General features: G+C 39.5%; 1 protein-coding gene across 1 annotated transcript in view; it reads left to right on the forward strand.

Moving 5' to 3' along the window:
• grin2ab (glutamate receptor, ionotropic, N-methyl D-aspartate 2A, b) overlaps positions 1-14565 on the forward strand; it is a 170196-nt gene that overhangs the window by 119025 nt on the left and 36606 nt on the right. Inside the window, exons 7-10 of the mRNA XM_084714951.1 lie at positions 89-188; positions 4840-5045; positions 10496-10610; positions 11760-11962. Coding sequence (XP_084571077.1) covers positions 89-188; positions 4840-5045; positions 10496-10610; positions 11760-11962 — 624 coding nt within the window. The remainder of the gene's footprint in view (positions 1-88; positions 189-4839; positions 5046-10495; positions 10611-11759; positions 11963-14565) is intronic.

The raw sequence follows: 14565 nt of genomic DNA on the forward strand, positions 1-14565 counted from the left end.
CTTTTGTTGTTTCTGACTCTCTGTTGTACACTGCCACATTTCTGCAGTGAATCTTCATTAACTCTCTGACTCTGCTCCTCCTCGACAGGTATATCCTAGAAGAAGCTCGTTCCTTGGGCCTGATAGGAGCCGGTTACATCTGGATTGTGTCCAGTCTCACCACTGGCAACCCAGACTTCACTCCCGAGGTAGTGAGGCCCCATATGTAGTAACAGGTGGCCACTTTTGAGTGGTTTCACAAGATAAGCAGGGTTTTTGATTCCAGGCTGTTGCAGGTTATCTGCCGCCGCTCCTGTATTTCTTCTCTCCTTTATTCTCTACGGCTAATATGAAATAGAGCATCAAAGAAATACTTTGACATTTTGGGAAATACGCTTATTCACTTTCTTAGCAAGAGTTAGATAAGAAGATTGATACCACTCTCATATCAGTCTGTTAAAGGTCCAGTGTGTAAGATTTACAGGGATTTATTGGCGTAATATACACACATAAATAGCATAAACGGAATATAATATTTATGAGTATAAGTCTGTTTGCAATACCGTATAATCACCTGACAATAACAAATGTTCTGTTTTCATTACCTGAGAATGAGTTGTTTATTTTATTTTATTTGATCATTTTTTTATTTTATGCTCAGGGAAAAGTCGTTTACAAAGCTCAAAGCTTTATTGGTCAGATAAAGCAAAGAGAAAGATTGGAAAAATGATAAGATAAGATGGTTTAAATGTTTGCTTCAGACCCTCTCGTCCTGAAAGGTAATTTCAAGTTACCATAACATTGTAGTTTAGATGTAGTAGTGGCACATGGTTACACATACACAACATACATGTATCATGGATATTTTAACCATTCATATATATATATATATATATATATATATATATATATATATATATATATACCATGTTTATGTGTATACATGTGCCCATACACATACTTGTGCATATGTATGTAAGCATTACACATACATGCACAGACACTATTTATATAAGTATATTATTATATGCATACAGATGTAATACACACGCACATTTGTACTTCCTGTCTTGAATTGTATAGTAAACTGCTTCAGGAAGCATAAGATATGTGCTGCTTATATCTACAGAAGCCACCATGTTTGTACTGTAGCCCAGAATGGACAAAACAAACACTGATTCTACAGACCATCCCTTCTGTAGGTTCTCCTAAAAGCTCGGAAGAGGCGAGTGAGGTGATATGATTGCAATCTGGGAGCCATCAGCTAGATGGCACTAAATTCTACATACTGGTCCTTTAAGTATGAAGCTACAACCAGCATTTGGTTATAGTTCACAAAGCAAATCATTTGGAAACAGAAGCAGCTAGCCTGGCCCAGGCTGATAGAAACAAAATCCGCTTACCAGCATCTCTAAAGCTCACTAATTTATACAGTATATCTCTTTTCTTTAAATCCATCCAAAAACTGAAGTGTCAAATCAACAATTTGTCATTTTGGGCTGGGTTATGTGCCAGACTATTTCTTGGCCAGGCACAGTTACCAGTTAACCAGCAAAGGCTCAGGCAGTAATTCATCCTGGCACACAAACCCCTATTTTTATACTTTGTTTTTTCATATTAAGCTATGAAACGGACAGTAGAGACAGTGCACATTCAAGCCATGACCAAACCAGGGGGAAAAACTATTCATGGCTCTCCACTGACTTTATACTGTGTGAAGGTGTCTCTTGTCACTGTCCATCTGCTAGCAAAAAATATAAAAATGTCCAACAGCTGCTATGTGGTAGGATGCTCTACCAAGAGGGTAAAGAACACAAATTAAGTTTTTAAATGCTGAATGAACCAAACAACTCAACCTTTATGAGGACAAAAGTGGATACAGACTGCAGGCATTAGCATGATGAATGAGAAAACTGCGGGATCCTGACAGTCAGTAACTTTATGCCTAAATTACAGTTGCTAATTTGTCCAGACAAACTTTAGAGGTTGAAGCTAACTGAGCTATGAAAGGCCTGGCCTTGATCTTTGTTAGGTTAAATGATGATCTTACCCAATGACTCAATCAAGTAATTTTAAATATCAAAGTATTTCACTTCTGGCCATTCAGTGGGATTATTTCTCACAGAAAAGCAGCATAAGGTCAAGGGACACTGATATACAGATAATACTGAGTTTGTTAATATACCTTTTATTCTTTGATAGGTGCTAAAATAATCATGACATACTGAAATAAAATGTTTTAGCTAGCTGCAGTATCAACCTGCCAGAGACTGGAGCTAGCCAGTTTTAAGCATGACCGGCCCCGGACAGTGATCGTCACATATTTAATTATGTGCTGGTTAAATTCACAAACGATGATCACATCAGGCGTGCAGCAACACAGGTTGTGACGTCACAGCCACAACAGCGCTGGCCACAGCAGCACACACTCACATGCTGGCATGAAGTCAATGTTAGCAACAGATTCCAAGAACAGGACAAAGAGAAGACAGACAGTCTACAAGTAGACGGAGCAGCTGAGCAGCTGATGGTGTCACCGAACGACAGTAAACTTTCTAGCTCCTCAGGCTAATGTTAGCCAGCAGCAGACTGCTGTTCACAGACTGACACTCAAAATCTCACCTCCTGTTCTGGCTGAAGAATAAAAAAACACTGTGTTGACACCTTTCCCCAAACATTTTCTCATCCAGACTCATTTAACTTCTGCTTCTATTTTGCAACAGCAAACTGTTAGACTGCGTCACTCTCCGGTTTGTTTACATCTGTTTCTACATGAGATCATGTGGAACCACGCTCCATATGAGATATTGTAAAATCGTGCTCCCTCTGCTACATAATCTTAATTTGACTTGGCTGCAACCTGGAGCACTTTTTGAGAAAATGTAAAAGTTATTTAATAGTCAGTGTTTTATAGTGAACATCCAATTTAATTTTACGTTAAAGAAAAGTTACAAAAATGTTTGTGAAGTGTAATCAATTATAGTTCACTGAAAATCGGAATCGGAATCATCCAAAATCGGAATCGGCAGGTCAGACCCGTAAAAAATTGCATTAGGTGCATCTCCAAGCTGCAGTCATTTTGTTGGCCTTTCAGCTCCTGATTTCACATTAAGGTACCGACCATTTGCCCCCACTGTGGGTGTGGTTTACAGAGTATGACATGTTGCCCTCTGTCTCTATTTTGTCCATCAAATGGGACTTGGTTGGTCAACACCAAGATTCTGCCTTTCTGTCACAAGAAATTGGTATAGCGACCTACTTGAGTCTAATGGTTTAGCCAATCTCACGTTTTACTGCCTGTGTTCATGATCTATGATGTGAAACATCATATTTCCACACAGAGAGTAAAAAAGAGCATCCTGCTCACAGCTGAGTTATAAAATACCAGCACACTCGGAGCGCTTCTCGAGCTGGGGTGCTGCAGCGCTGTCAGCCAAAGAGTCAATCACAGTGGACGGAAGTAGAGGAGGTTATAACCACCATCTGGTTCAAAAGTGGTCTGGCAGACTTTACTGACAGTCAGCACCGGAACAGTGAGTGTCTGACCTCTTGTTGCCCTGCCTCTGTCCAGCGTCACGCTGTCCTCCATTTCTGTCAGCCTTCTCCACTTCCATCATAGTTAGTTTTGTGGTTTGTAGTGATTTTGAGACTCCATTTGTGAAGTTTGCAGCTTGCCATGCTGTTGCTCCTGCAGTGCTCTGTTACAATGATGCAGCTAGAAAACAAGAAGAAGAACAAAGAAAACAAAGAAGTAGAGCGATTCGACTGACAAAATACAAGTTGACTCGGGATCTCTGATGGTTTAAATAATCAAGTTTTCAGCAGCAGCTTTATACCCTATTAGTAACGGAGTTCTGGTTGGCTAGCTGCTTTGCCATGTTTTCAGTCTTTGTGCTAAGCTAACTGGCGTTGGCCTTGTATTTAATAGACAGACAGAGAGTGGTATCAATCTTAACCAGAAGAGCATTTTTCCCAAAATGTTGGGAAAAAATATTATTAAAAACTATTCCTAACACGGTATAGAGACAAATCACAGTGACTATAATTTATATTGTATCATATTTTTAGTTTGCTGCTTTGTTTATATCCGTCTCTCTCTACCTAAAAAGATTTGCTCAGCCCCTAAATCGGATGTTTGACAGCATTACATACACATTCACTCTCAAAATGTAGGACAGCAAGGTAGCTTTTATCCAAATCGCATATAAATATGTGTATAAATAATTCAAAATATAATCAGCTCAGATGTTCCCCTCACATTAAGAATGGAAACATATCCAATGTTTACTTACCTTTTCCACCAAAGCCTTCCAAATATTTATTCTGCTTTTCTTGTCCATCATTCTCCTCGACTCAGAAGTTCCTATTTGTGTTGTGGGGTTTTTTTTTGTTTTGTTTTTTTTTATTCATCTATTTTCTTTCTTCGACAAATATCTGATTCTACAGTTAATGCCAAATTAAAATGTAAAAACAAAGTATTGTTTTACTAGACTGACAGACTGGCGCTGGCAGTTCTTGATGTTTGCTCAGTCTGCTTTAGAGAGATAATTTTTCGTGAGCGATTTAGTTTCTCAGTTCTTTTTTATTTTGACAATTTCAAGGTGTAGGCTGATACCTGAATGAGTGAATGAATTCAGTTGGTGGACATACGGTCTGCTTGAACATATTTAATAGCCAGATATGAATTATTTCAGGAAGGCACCAATAAATCATCTGCCTGACACCTTTGAGAGGTACATATGGATGCTAAAAAACAGGTTTAAAAAAGTCAAATTGAAGGCAAATTGAATCTTTCACACCATATGTGCCACTCCTCTCCTCTCCTCTCCTCTCCTCTCCTCTCCTCTCCTCTCCTCTCAGGTGTTTCCCCTGGGTATGATCTCTGTATCCTACGATGACTGGGAGTATCCGCTGGACACACGGGTGCGGGACGGGGTGGGCATCATATCCTCTGCAGCCACCTCTATGCTGCGGGAGAAGGGGGAGCTGCCGGAGGCACAAAGCAGCTGCTACAGCACGGCGTCAGACAGGAGCCCGGGGAAGCTCCCACCCAGTGCCCTGCGCAGGTGTGTGTGTGTGTGTGTGTGTGTGTGCTTGTGTGAATATGAGAAGATCAAGGTCTAGGGACTTGCATAACTCCGTTTGTCTTTGTAGCTGAGGGTTGAGCAGTCTTACATAACTCTTTTTAATGTTCTAATGAGAGGGGTAGAAGCGAGGAAGGAAGCGGAGATGACAGCAGTGTTAAACACTCTGATGTCTAATGACATTTAACACTATTAGCTCTTGTGTACATGGCTGCTCTGTGCATGAGCTCATTCTGCTGCCTCAGTCGAGAGACAATGAAGTGAACTTCAGGCAGACCTCCGTGTTGTTGCTGCTGCCCTGTGTTAACTAGAGCCCTGTGTGTGTGTGTATTTCTGTGTGTGCAACTGGCTTCACATGACTGAATTCACTGTCATTAAGTCAGGATTAAAGCAGCTTTTACTAGCTTTGTTCTCCCTTTTTTCTTGGCTCTGTGGGTGGCACGTATGTGTCGGTAGGTGCATGTGTGTTGGTACGTGCACATATGAATAAAAGCGTGTGTGAATGTACTCTTCTCTGAAGTCTCTGTGATGAGGACACAGTTAAATCCTTCAAACAAGAAGCAGGGGACAAATGGGCAGACACACATGCGGGCACATTCATACTGAAGTTGTAAAAGCGCAGATACAGAATCTGTTAATCTGCTGTCTGTCTGTTTTTTTCTGTGCGATATTGTGACGACATCTTGAATGTGAGATCTGCAGTGGCTAAAATATGACAATTAATTCAGAAATCTATATAAACTGACTGAAAACATGAAGGTCAGGTTGCTAGGCTCTGCACATCTCTGCTGACTTATGAGTTACCTCATTAGAATGAGAGCCACAGTGTGATTTTCACCATTACGCCTTTATTATCCCATTTTTCTCTCTTATTATCCCATTACAGTATATATCAAAGCATATACAATACCGCCGTTGTTGACAGGTTGATCCAATATAACTCAGACCTCAATAGGAGCTCAAACCTTTTGCGGAACAATCTTTTCTCTCTCTGTCAGAGGTGCCTCATTTGTTTCACTAACTTATTAGATAGAATTTGCATATTTGTCAAAACAACTGCAGCCAATTTTTGTGATAATAAACTGACAGGTTGGATTTCCCTACCCTGATTTGGAAGTGGTGAGGCTGTGATCAGAATTCTGCATACATTAGTCTAGATACAATCTTGCCGCAGTGTGCATATAAACAACGTGAGGTGGAGAGGAGTAGGACATAATAATCTGGCACTTAAAAGACACTATCAGCCCCGTTAGATCCCCCGTCATTCTTGCCTGACAGGCATTAATGTCTCAGACTCTGCTTCGGCGTATTTGGTCTGCACAATTGTACAGGTTTTTATTGAGGTTTGTCCTTGTAGTAAATTTCAAAAGGTTATTCTTTTTGATGGAACCAGTGTACCATGCAAACCCCTAAGCTGTCACTTTTTTTTCCTGAAAAGATGCTCCCTCCATAATACCAAATTTGGGAAGAGCCTCCCTTCGTTCTTTATTCATACTTTTAGAAAGTGCTCACACAATGGCCAGGGACTTCAATAACAGGAAAATGTTCCACTCATAGTAGAACGGGCACGCACATTTTGAAGATGACATTCACAATAGTAGCTAGTTTTTATATTTATGGGATGCAGCTGATGCTTCTTAAAACCACCACTGAATTTCTAGTTAGTAATTTAGAAATCACTGAGCCCCTTTTGCATGAATATACATGAGTATATATGTGGATATAAATCTGGATATATGTTGTATAGTCTGCCTGTTTTACATGCCTCAAAAACACACCAGCCTCATCCGTTTACATCAAAATCTTTTCCCAAAAATGGTAACAAACCTGAAATAGGAGGAGACAGCAGTTTCCCAGAATAGACTGCAACAGTGTTTCCGCTATATGTATTCAGCTGTGGCAATGCACTGTGACAAGGGCATCACCTGCTGCACCATGAAGATTTCTCAAACACAAAATTATGTATTTGTCCTGACATGTCACTAATAGCCCAAAGCATTGAAATCTGTAATGACAAAGGCAGGTTGAATTATGTTGCACAGAAGTATCTCTCATGCGTAACTTTGTAGGTTTATGTGTAATTATTTGTGTTTGCTCAGAGAGTGTATACCCACAGCGGAGTTGTTTGGTGTTTTGCAGTGCCTGCATGCGAGGGAGACAGGGACCTTTTATTTACTCTTTACTCGCTTTGAGTGGAGCCGCTCTGAAAGAGCACCGGCCCGATTCCAAGTCTTTGTAAAAACAGATGATTAATGTACCTCTCGCTAATCCACTGTCCGACAACAATTTTTATGTGTGTCGACTCTAATACGTCTCCTGCAGACGAGACAACATAAAATCCCACCTGTTTGAATCACAGTGTAATTATCATAGTTTTCACCTCCAGGGCGCATGCTAAGCAGCACTCAAACCATCCCCTTTATGCGTCTTGACTTTCTGTCGCAATATTTGAGTTTATGCATGAATCTTTCATAGCTCTGCGCCTTGTCCTGCCCACAGAAAAACACAGGAGTGTATTTTAGCTTCATTTCTAAGCCCTTGTTTAGCTGAGAGTCTGCGAATACCTAAAACATCTTTTGAGAGCATCATTAAATGTGTGTTTACATAAATCAGGCCTATTCTGTTAACATTTTAGGACCAGATTTAAAAAGAGTAAAGTGCAGAGGAGACAGACATTTACGTTTCCTATGTCTGACCTGAAACTTATATTAAATATTTAAAACAATGCACCTTTTTATTTTTTTTCTCCACTTTAATTGTTTTGACATTTGAAAGGAAACATTATATACACAAGCACAAAAACAACACACCTTTGCAATCTGAGATTAGAAGTAGCTTGTTGTTTTAACAAACAAAATGTTGCACTTAAAGCTACGTCAAGGAGTTTTTAACTGGTTATGAAACAGTCTCACTTTAATAGTGATGCCTCTACACAGCCTACATGAGCAAATGAGACAATCAGCAAGACGATTTTTATAAAGTTTTAATCAGTGTCTGCCACCGGGTTGGATTCTCTGTGAAATCAGATGAAACAAGGCTGTGTTTACATTTTCACAGCCAAAGTTACAGTTTCTAGTATGATAGCCAGATAAAAAGAAGCAGAAGGATATTTTTAGATTTTGTAGTTATGGCAGAGGAAACACTACCACTTTTGTCCTCCAAAATCATCAAAATATGAAAGTTCCTGTAGTAGCTTAACCATCTTTTTTTCAATCAGTTTGATTCGACTAAATTCTCCCTACTTAAACAGCCTGAGTTTAAAAATTAAGTATCTCCGTGTTTAACAACAGACATTACCAGTGAATGGGCTAATTAGCTTAATAATTAAATGATGATCCTCTAATAAACAATTTAAATGATTAGAAGAGTTACTAGTACAGAAAATAATTCTTTGTTTATATAAAAGTGGACTCTTGTGCCAAATTTGGTTTCCCAAAACCGAAGATGAAGTCCTCAAATGTCTTTTTTCTTCATAACTCAAATATATTTAGTTTACTGTTGTAGAGGAGTAAGAAAAACAGAAAATATTCATATTTCAGAAGCTGAAATCAGAGAATTCTGACATTTTTTAAAAAAGAAGAATCAAAACGATTAATTAATGAAGCATCTATTAAATGTTTGCTCACATAAATGACAGTAACACTTACGAGTAAAGAAATGTATTCTCTGTGGACTCTTGTGCCAACTAAAGATTATTTTTATTGTCAGTTAATCTGTTGTTTATTTTCTTGATTACTTGATCACTTATTTGGTCTTTAAAATGTCAGAAAATGTTGAAAAATGTTGATCGGAGTTTCCCAAAGCCAAAGATGGCGTCCTCAAATGTCCACAAGCCAAAGATATTCAGTTTACTGTCATAGAGGAGTAAAGAAAACAGAAAATATTCACATTTAAGAAAGAGGAATCAGAGAAACGTGGTGAATAATTTCATAGTTGACAACTAATTGATTAATCTAGCGGATTAATCGAGTGGATCTGTCAATCATTTTCTCGCTTTATCAATTAGTTGTTTGATCCATAAAATGTCAGACAGATGTCAGAAAATGGTGAAAATGTCGATCACTGTTTTCCAAACCCCAAGGTGAAATCCTCAAATGACAAATTTTGTCCACAACCCAAAGATATTCAGTTTACTGTCGTAGAGGACTACAGAAACAAAAAATACTCACATTTGAGGAGCTGAAATCAGACACTTAAGACATTTTAGACATTTTTCTTTAGAAAACATTCAAAACAAGTAATCAATGAATTTATATCTTTACATAAATTATAACAATTCTCTCTCTATATATAAAAATGGGCTCGATTAGTTGTTTGATCCATAAAATGGCAGACAAACATTAGAAAATGGTGAAAAATGTCGATCGGTGTTTCCCAAAGCCCAAAATGACGTCCTCAAGTATCTTGTTTTGTCCACAACCCAAAGATATTAAGTTTACTGTCAGAGAAGAGCAAAACGACCAGAAAATACTAACAGTCGAGAAGCTGAAATCAGATAATGTGGGCATTTTTCTTAAAAGACTCACAACAATTAATAAGCTATCAAAATAGTTGTCAATTCATTTGATAGTTGTCAACAAATGATTTATGAAATGATTTATCGACTAATCATGGCAGCTCAAGTGCCAAATAGATGTGTTTGCAAGGCTTTTGTTAAGCTGAAAAGTTATTGCTTTTGTAATATTCTATTTTAGTCGGGTGATATTTCAGTCGTGTAGCATCACCCGACCAACTCTGTTTGACACTGTGTCAAAATGAATCTCACTATTTCTAATAAAACAGAGCACAAGGCATCGAAGAAAACATGTTGTCTGTTTTGGGCAGCTGCTGTCCCTCTTGTGATTTGGCCTTTTTAGTAAACTTCCTTAGACAGCCCTCCTTTCCCCCCAGTGGGAATTCAGGCTATTATCCCAGTCTTAACTCTCCGAACATCCTCGCCTTCTGAGAATTGTTTCACTGGAGTGAGTGTATTCTTAATCCCATATCACTGTGTGTGATACCGGTTCATTTACTCCTCGCTGCCGCTTCACTTTAGCGGGTGTGTAAATGTTTCAGCAAAAAGGATCTGTTTGCGTATGCAGGATAACTGTAGTGAGTAAGAGAGTGAGGGCAGCCTTGTTGCACCAGTGGCTTGTCTCTCAGGCGTATATCTGCGGAGAAATCAATGCAGAATGTTGATGGGAGAGATATGTGGCCTCTGACTCTCCCCCCTCCTACACACAAATAGATGCACACACACACACTCAGGCATGCGTGCACACACAGTGGGTGAATACAGCATTGATTTGAAGAGGATACTCTTGCAGTGATTACAGAGTGCTTAACTTGTTATTTCAAATGTATCTGCTCTTGTGCACACGTACAAACACTCAAACAGATGCAAAACAAATAACAGCTTCCTTCCCTCTTTTCTTCCCCCTCGTGTGTTTCAGACACATGATGCATGTTTGGAACGAAGGCCGAGACTTGTCCTTTACTCCGGATGGTTACCAGGCCAACCCCAAATTGGTTGTCATCGTCCTGAATAGTGAAAGGAAGTGGGAGAAGGTAACAAATGATCACGATGGTTTTATAAAGGGAGCATGGAAATTAAAGTCAAAACACTTTAATTAAAGGGATTGGACTGTTTGAAATGAATTGTAGGGCTGTCACAATTTCAGTATTAAATCGAAAATTGATCAAAATGAGTTTTCAATGTCAAGAATCAAATAGAAAGGCAGAATTGGAGATTGTACCAATGTTTATTTTAAAAGAGACAACAAAATAAATGAAGAATCGATTTGAATCATGGCTTTAAAATTGAAAACCATATCAAATCGTCGATTTGGATAATCATGACACCCCGTGTTGATGGTATGATGTACTTATCAATAGTCATTGTATTATGTACAGTAGATGCTGGTCAGCATGGCCTCAGTTTGGAGAAACAGAGAGGAGCACCAGCATGGAAGCTAACCAATAAAAAAAGGTATTTCAGACACATAAAAAAGATCCACCCTAAAAAAAATCATATCAGTTAACATGTTTGCTATATTTAGAATATCTTCACTGCTTTACTTTTCAGTTAGTCGGTCTCCTCTGATGGCAGACTGCTGTTATAGTAGCCATTTATTGCTCAATCCAAGCCAACCAAATTGTATAGGCAAAAGCTGTAATTTTACCTCTCAGAACACAGGAGTTGCTGATCTACTGCTGCATTGATCTGTTAGTCTGAGTTTTTGTTTGACTTCTGTGTTCGGTTTTCACCAAAGCCACACAATAACACAGAGGTCTCAAACTACTGGCCTGGGGGGCGGAAATGACCAAAAACAGCGACCCTTGTGTTCTGCAAAGTAAAATTATTAGTTTCATCTATGGAGTTTGGTTGGTTTGGAGATATAACGGTGGTTTCCTGTCAGGTAAAGGAAAGCAGTGAAAATATGCACCGAAACTGATGCTGACTTTTTAGGTGGACCTTTTTTTAAGTGGCTAAAATATGTTTTACTGCTGCTCCTGTCCACAGCACTTCATTACTTTGCTTCCACGCTGGTGCTCCTCTCTGCGTCTCCAAACTGGAGGCATGTTGACCGCCATCTACTGTCGATAATACACTAATTATCGATAAGCACCTCATACAACCTCGCATCCAATAATCAGAACTGTCCCTTTTAAGATGGCTATAACTGATGTTGTTTATGTGCGTCTGCTCATGCGCAGATGGGTCGATGGGAGAACGGGACGTTATCACTGATGTTCCCAGTTTGGCCACGGTATAACTCCTACGGGGACGAGGACGCAGATGAAAACCACCTCTCCATCGTCACCCTAGAGGAGAAACCTTTCGTCATTGTCGACAACGTGGACATCCTCACCGGCACGTGCATGAGGAACTCCGTGCCCTGCCGCAAGCACGTCAAAGAGTAAGTGGATGGCACACTCAATATGAACAGCACCTACTCACTGCTCAAGAGCCATTTAAAAGCCACTCAAAGTTAGGAAGAAAGGGCTGACAATCCCTGAACTGGAGGTGTTACTGGAGGAGAGACAGGCACTCGTTTGTTCCTCGGATAAGTTAAATCTCAGGTGGATAAAGTAGCAAAGTTGCTTCTTGATCTCAGGAAGGCATTTGACACTCCATTAGATCTGCTCTCACTCTTTTCAGTCGAAAAAGAAAAAGAAGAGAATCACACATCTCAATCCGGTCTCCATTTGTCTTAGAAGATAATTGTCAATCAGTCGCCCTATGCTTGTCCACTTTTGTTCTATAAGGATGTACACTGGGCCCACTCATCTTTACTTTATATAATAATGACTCATCATCTGTTTGTCCTCCAGACTGGAATCCAAATGTATGTGGCTGACAGTGTAATATATGCACCAGGTAGAGCTGAAACACAAGTTCAAACTCACAAACTCAGCACTATTCAAGTTGAAATTAATGCTGAATGTTCGCTGAATGAGTAAGTATCTTTTTATGAGTCGTAAGAAATCATCAGTAATAGTTTTAGAAGAAGTACATTTTTACATGTTTAAATTGAGCGATATGTTAGTGGAGTCTGGCCAGAGTGTGTATTTTTGGAGCAGTGGCCTTTTGTTGGGTTTAGCTTTACATCAACAGACAACTGACAGTTACAAGCACTTGATCAACTTACAGTGCAAAACTTGTTGCTTGTCGTTGTCCAATTAAAATGTTGCGCTTGTCTTGGGCTCTTGTTCAATGTCCCTGCAGCCTGCAGACAACCTGCCTGAGCTTCAAGTCTCCTGAGGAGGGAACGGAGGGAAATAACTAAATTGAATCACAGCTTGTTTAATAAATAAGAATTCAATCTATTTAATACATCTTATATGGCTCCAACTCGCTGTTTGGACTGCAATACTCATTTTTGAACGCTTGGTTCTGACATATTTCTCCTTTAAGTGTTCCTTTTGTTGGTTGAGGAAATTTTCCTACTTTATAAAATAGATGGACTCTTTCAAACCCCTCTGGGATCAGCTGGAAAATGCATCAACACAAAGCTATTTTTCTGACTTTGTGAAAAGTCAACGTGGTTCTCACAGACCAGCCACACTACAAACATGTGATGATTAGGGGTGGGAATCTTTGGGCACCTGCCGATTCGATTACGATTACGATTCAGGGGCTACGATTCGATTATAAAACGATTATTGATGCATCTTTATGTATATTGATGCACTTTTTCACAAACACATTTCTTTTTGTCTCACTGAATAAGCATTCGTCACTTGCAATTTTTAAAAACAGCGCATTTGTAATAAGAATTCATTTCGATTATATTTTATTAAACTATTGGAAATATGTGCAAACTGGAAAGTACCAACAGTAGCCACTAGTAGCCGCAGCAACAGCAGCCTGCCGTCTCCCCGACTCCTCCGTTGGGTGGAATCGAGTTACGGCTTCTCATGTTTGTTGTGTTGCCAAAGTATTTTATTTTAGCTCGACACAACTTACATATAACGTGGCTCTTGTCCAGTTCGCTTCCGCCGTCGACGTTGTAGAAGCCGAAGTGTTTCCACGCGGCTGCTTTTAAATTAGAAGGAGCTGTTCGGACCTCATGGCGAGGTGGCTGCCGGTCGGCCATGTTTGTTTTCCGCTGTGCACGTGTCGCTCCAGGTGCGCGTCCCAAAGTGTCCCGGCGATGACGCGTACCGCGCTTCTTAGTTCCACATTATTTAGAAGCTTCTGTATCACTTTAATTAACAGATTTAAATAATCGAAATTTGGACGTTTGTGAATCGATTCAGATTCGTCCACGTCCGAATCGCGATGCATCTAAGAATCGGAAATTTCCCCCACCCCTAGTGATGATCCTATAGAAGATGAAGCATTGCTGCAGATTAAAGTACCCAACACTATATAAAGTATTTAGAATTAGCTCAACCATAAACATCTACAGCAAGAAAATACATGCACATTAATGCAGCAGTACTATTAATCCAAAAGCATCATATGTAATAGTAAAACACTGACAGGGACCATTTTACTGCACAATGAGTACTTTTACTTGTGACACTTGTGAATGCAGGACTTGTGTAGTGTTTTCACAGGATCTGAATACTTCCTCCACCGCTGGTTGTCACTACATACATGTTCTTTACCGACACAAATAGCTCTTGTGTAGCCCCAAGAGAAAAGATACATGTATTTGTATTCGAATCAAATTCAGCGTAGCTACTTTCAGATTCATATATAACTCTTCTACATGTCAGCTAAGATGTACATCAGTGATTCTCCCACACACTACTTACTGTTTTGTGTTATTTGTCACTGTTGTACAAAAGTAAAACTCTATCCCAACTTCTGTCAGAGAGTTTAAAACACACGCACGCACACACACACACACACCGGCGAAGTAGTTCTCATTTGGTTCGTGGATAATCAGTTCTGTCAGCATTAATAATTAATTGCTCTCTGTTGCTGTCAGCTTGCTAATGCCAATCTGTCGTTGCACTTGATTTTTGTTTCTGCTACCACTGTAATTGCTTATGTTTCCCATTGTGGTCT

Source organism: Lutjanus erythropterus, chromosome 3, assembly GCF_056507025.1.
Source record: "Lutjanus erythropterus isolate fLutEry1 chromosome 3, fLutEry1.hap2, whole genome shotgun sequence".
NCBI lineage: Eukaryota > Metazoa > Chordata > Actinopteri > Lutjaniformes > Lutjanidae > Lutjanus > Lutjanus erythropterus.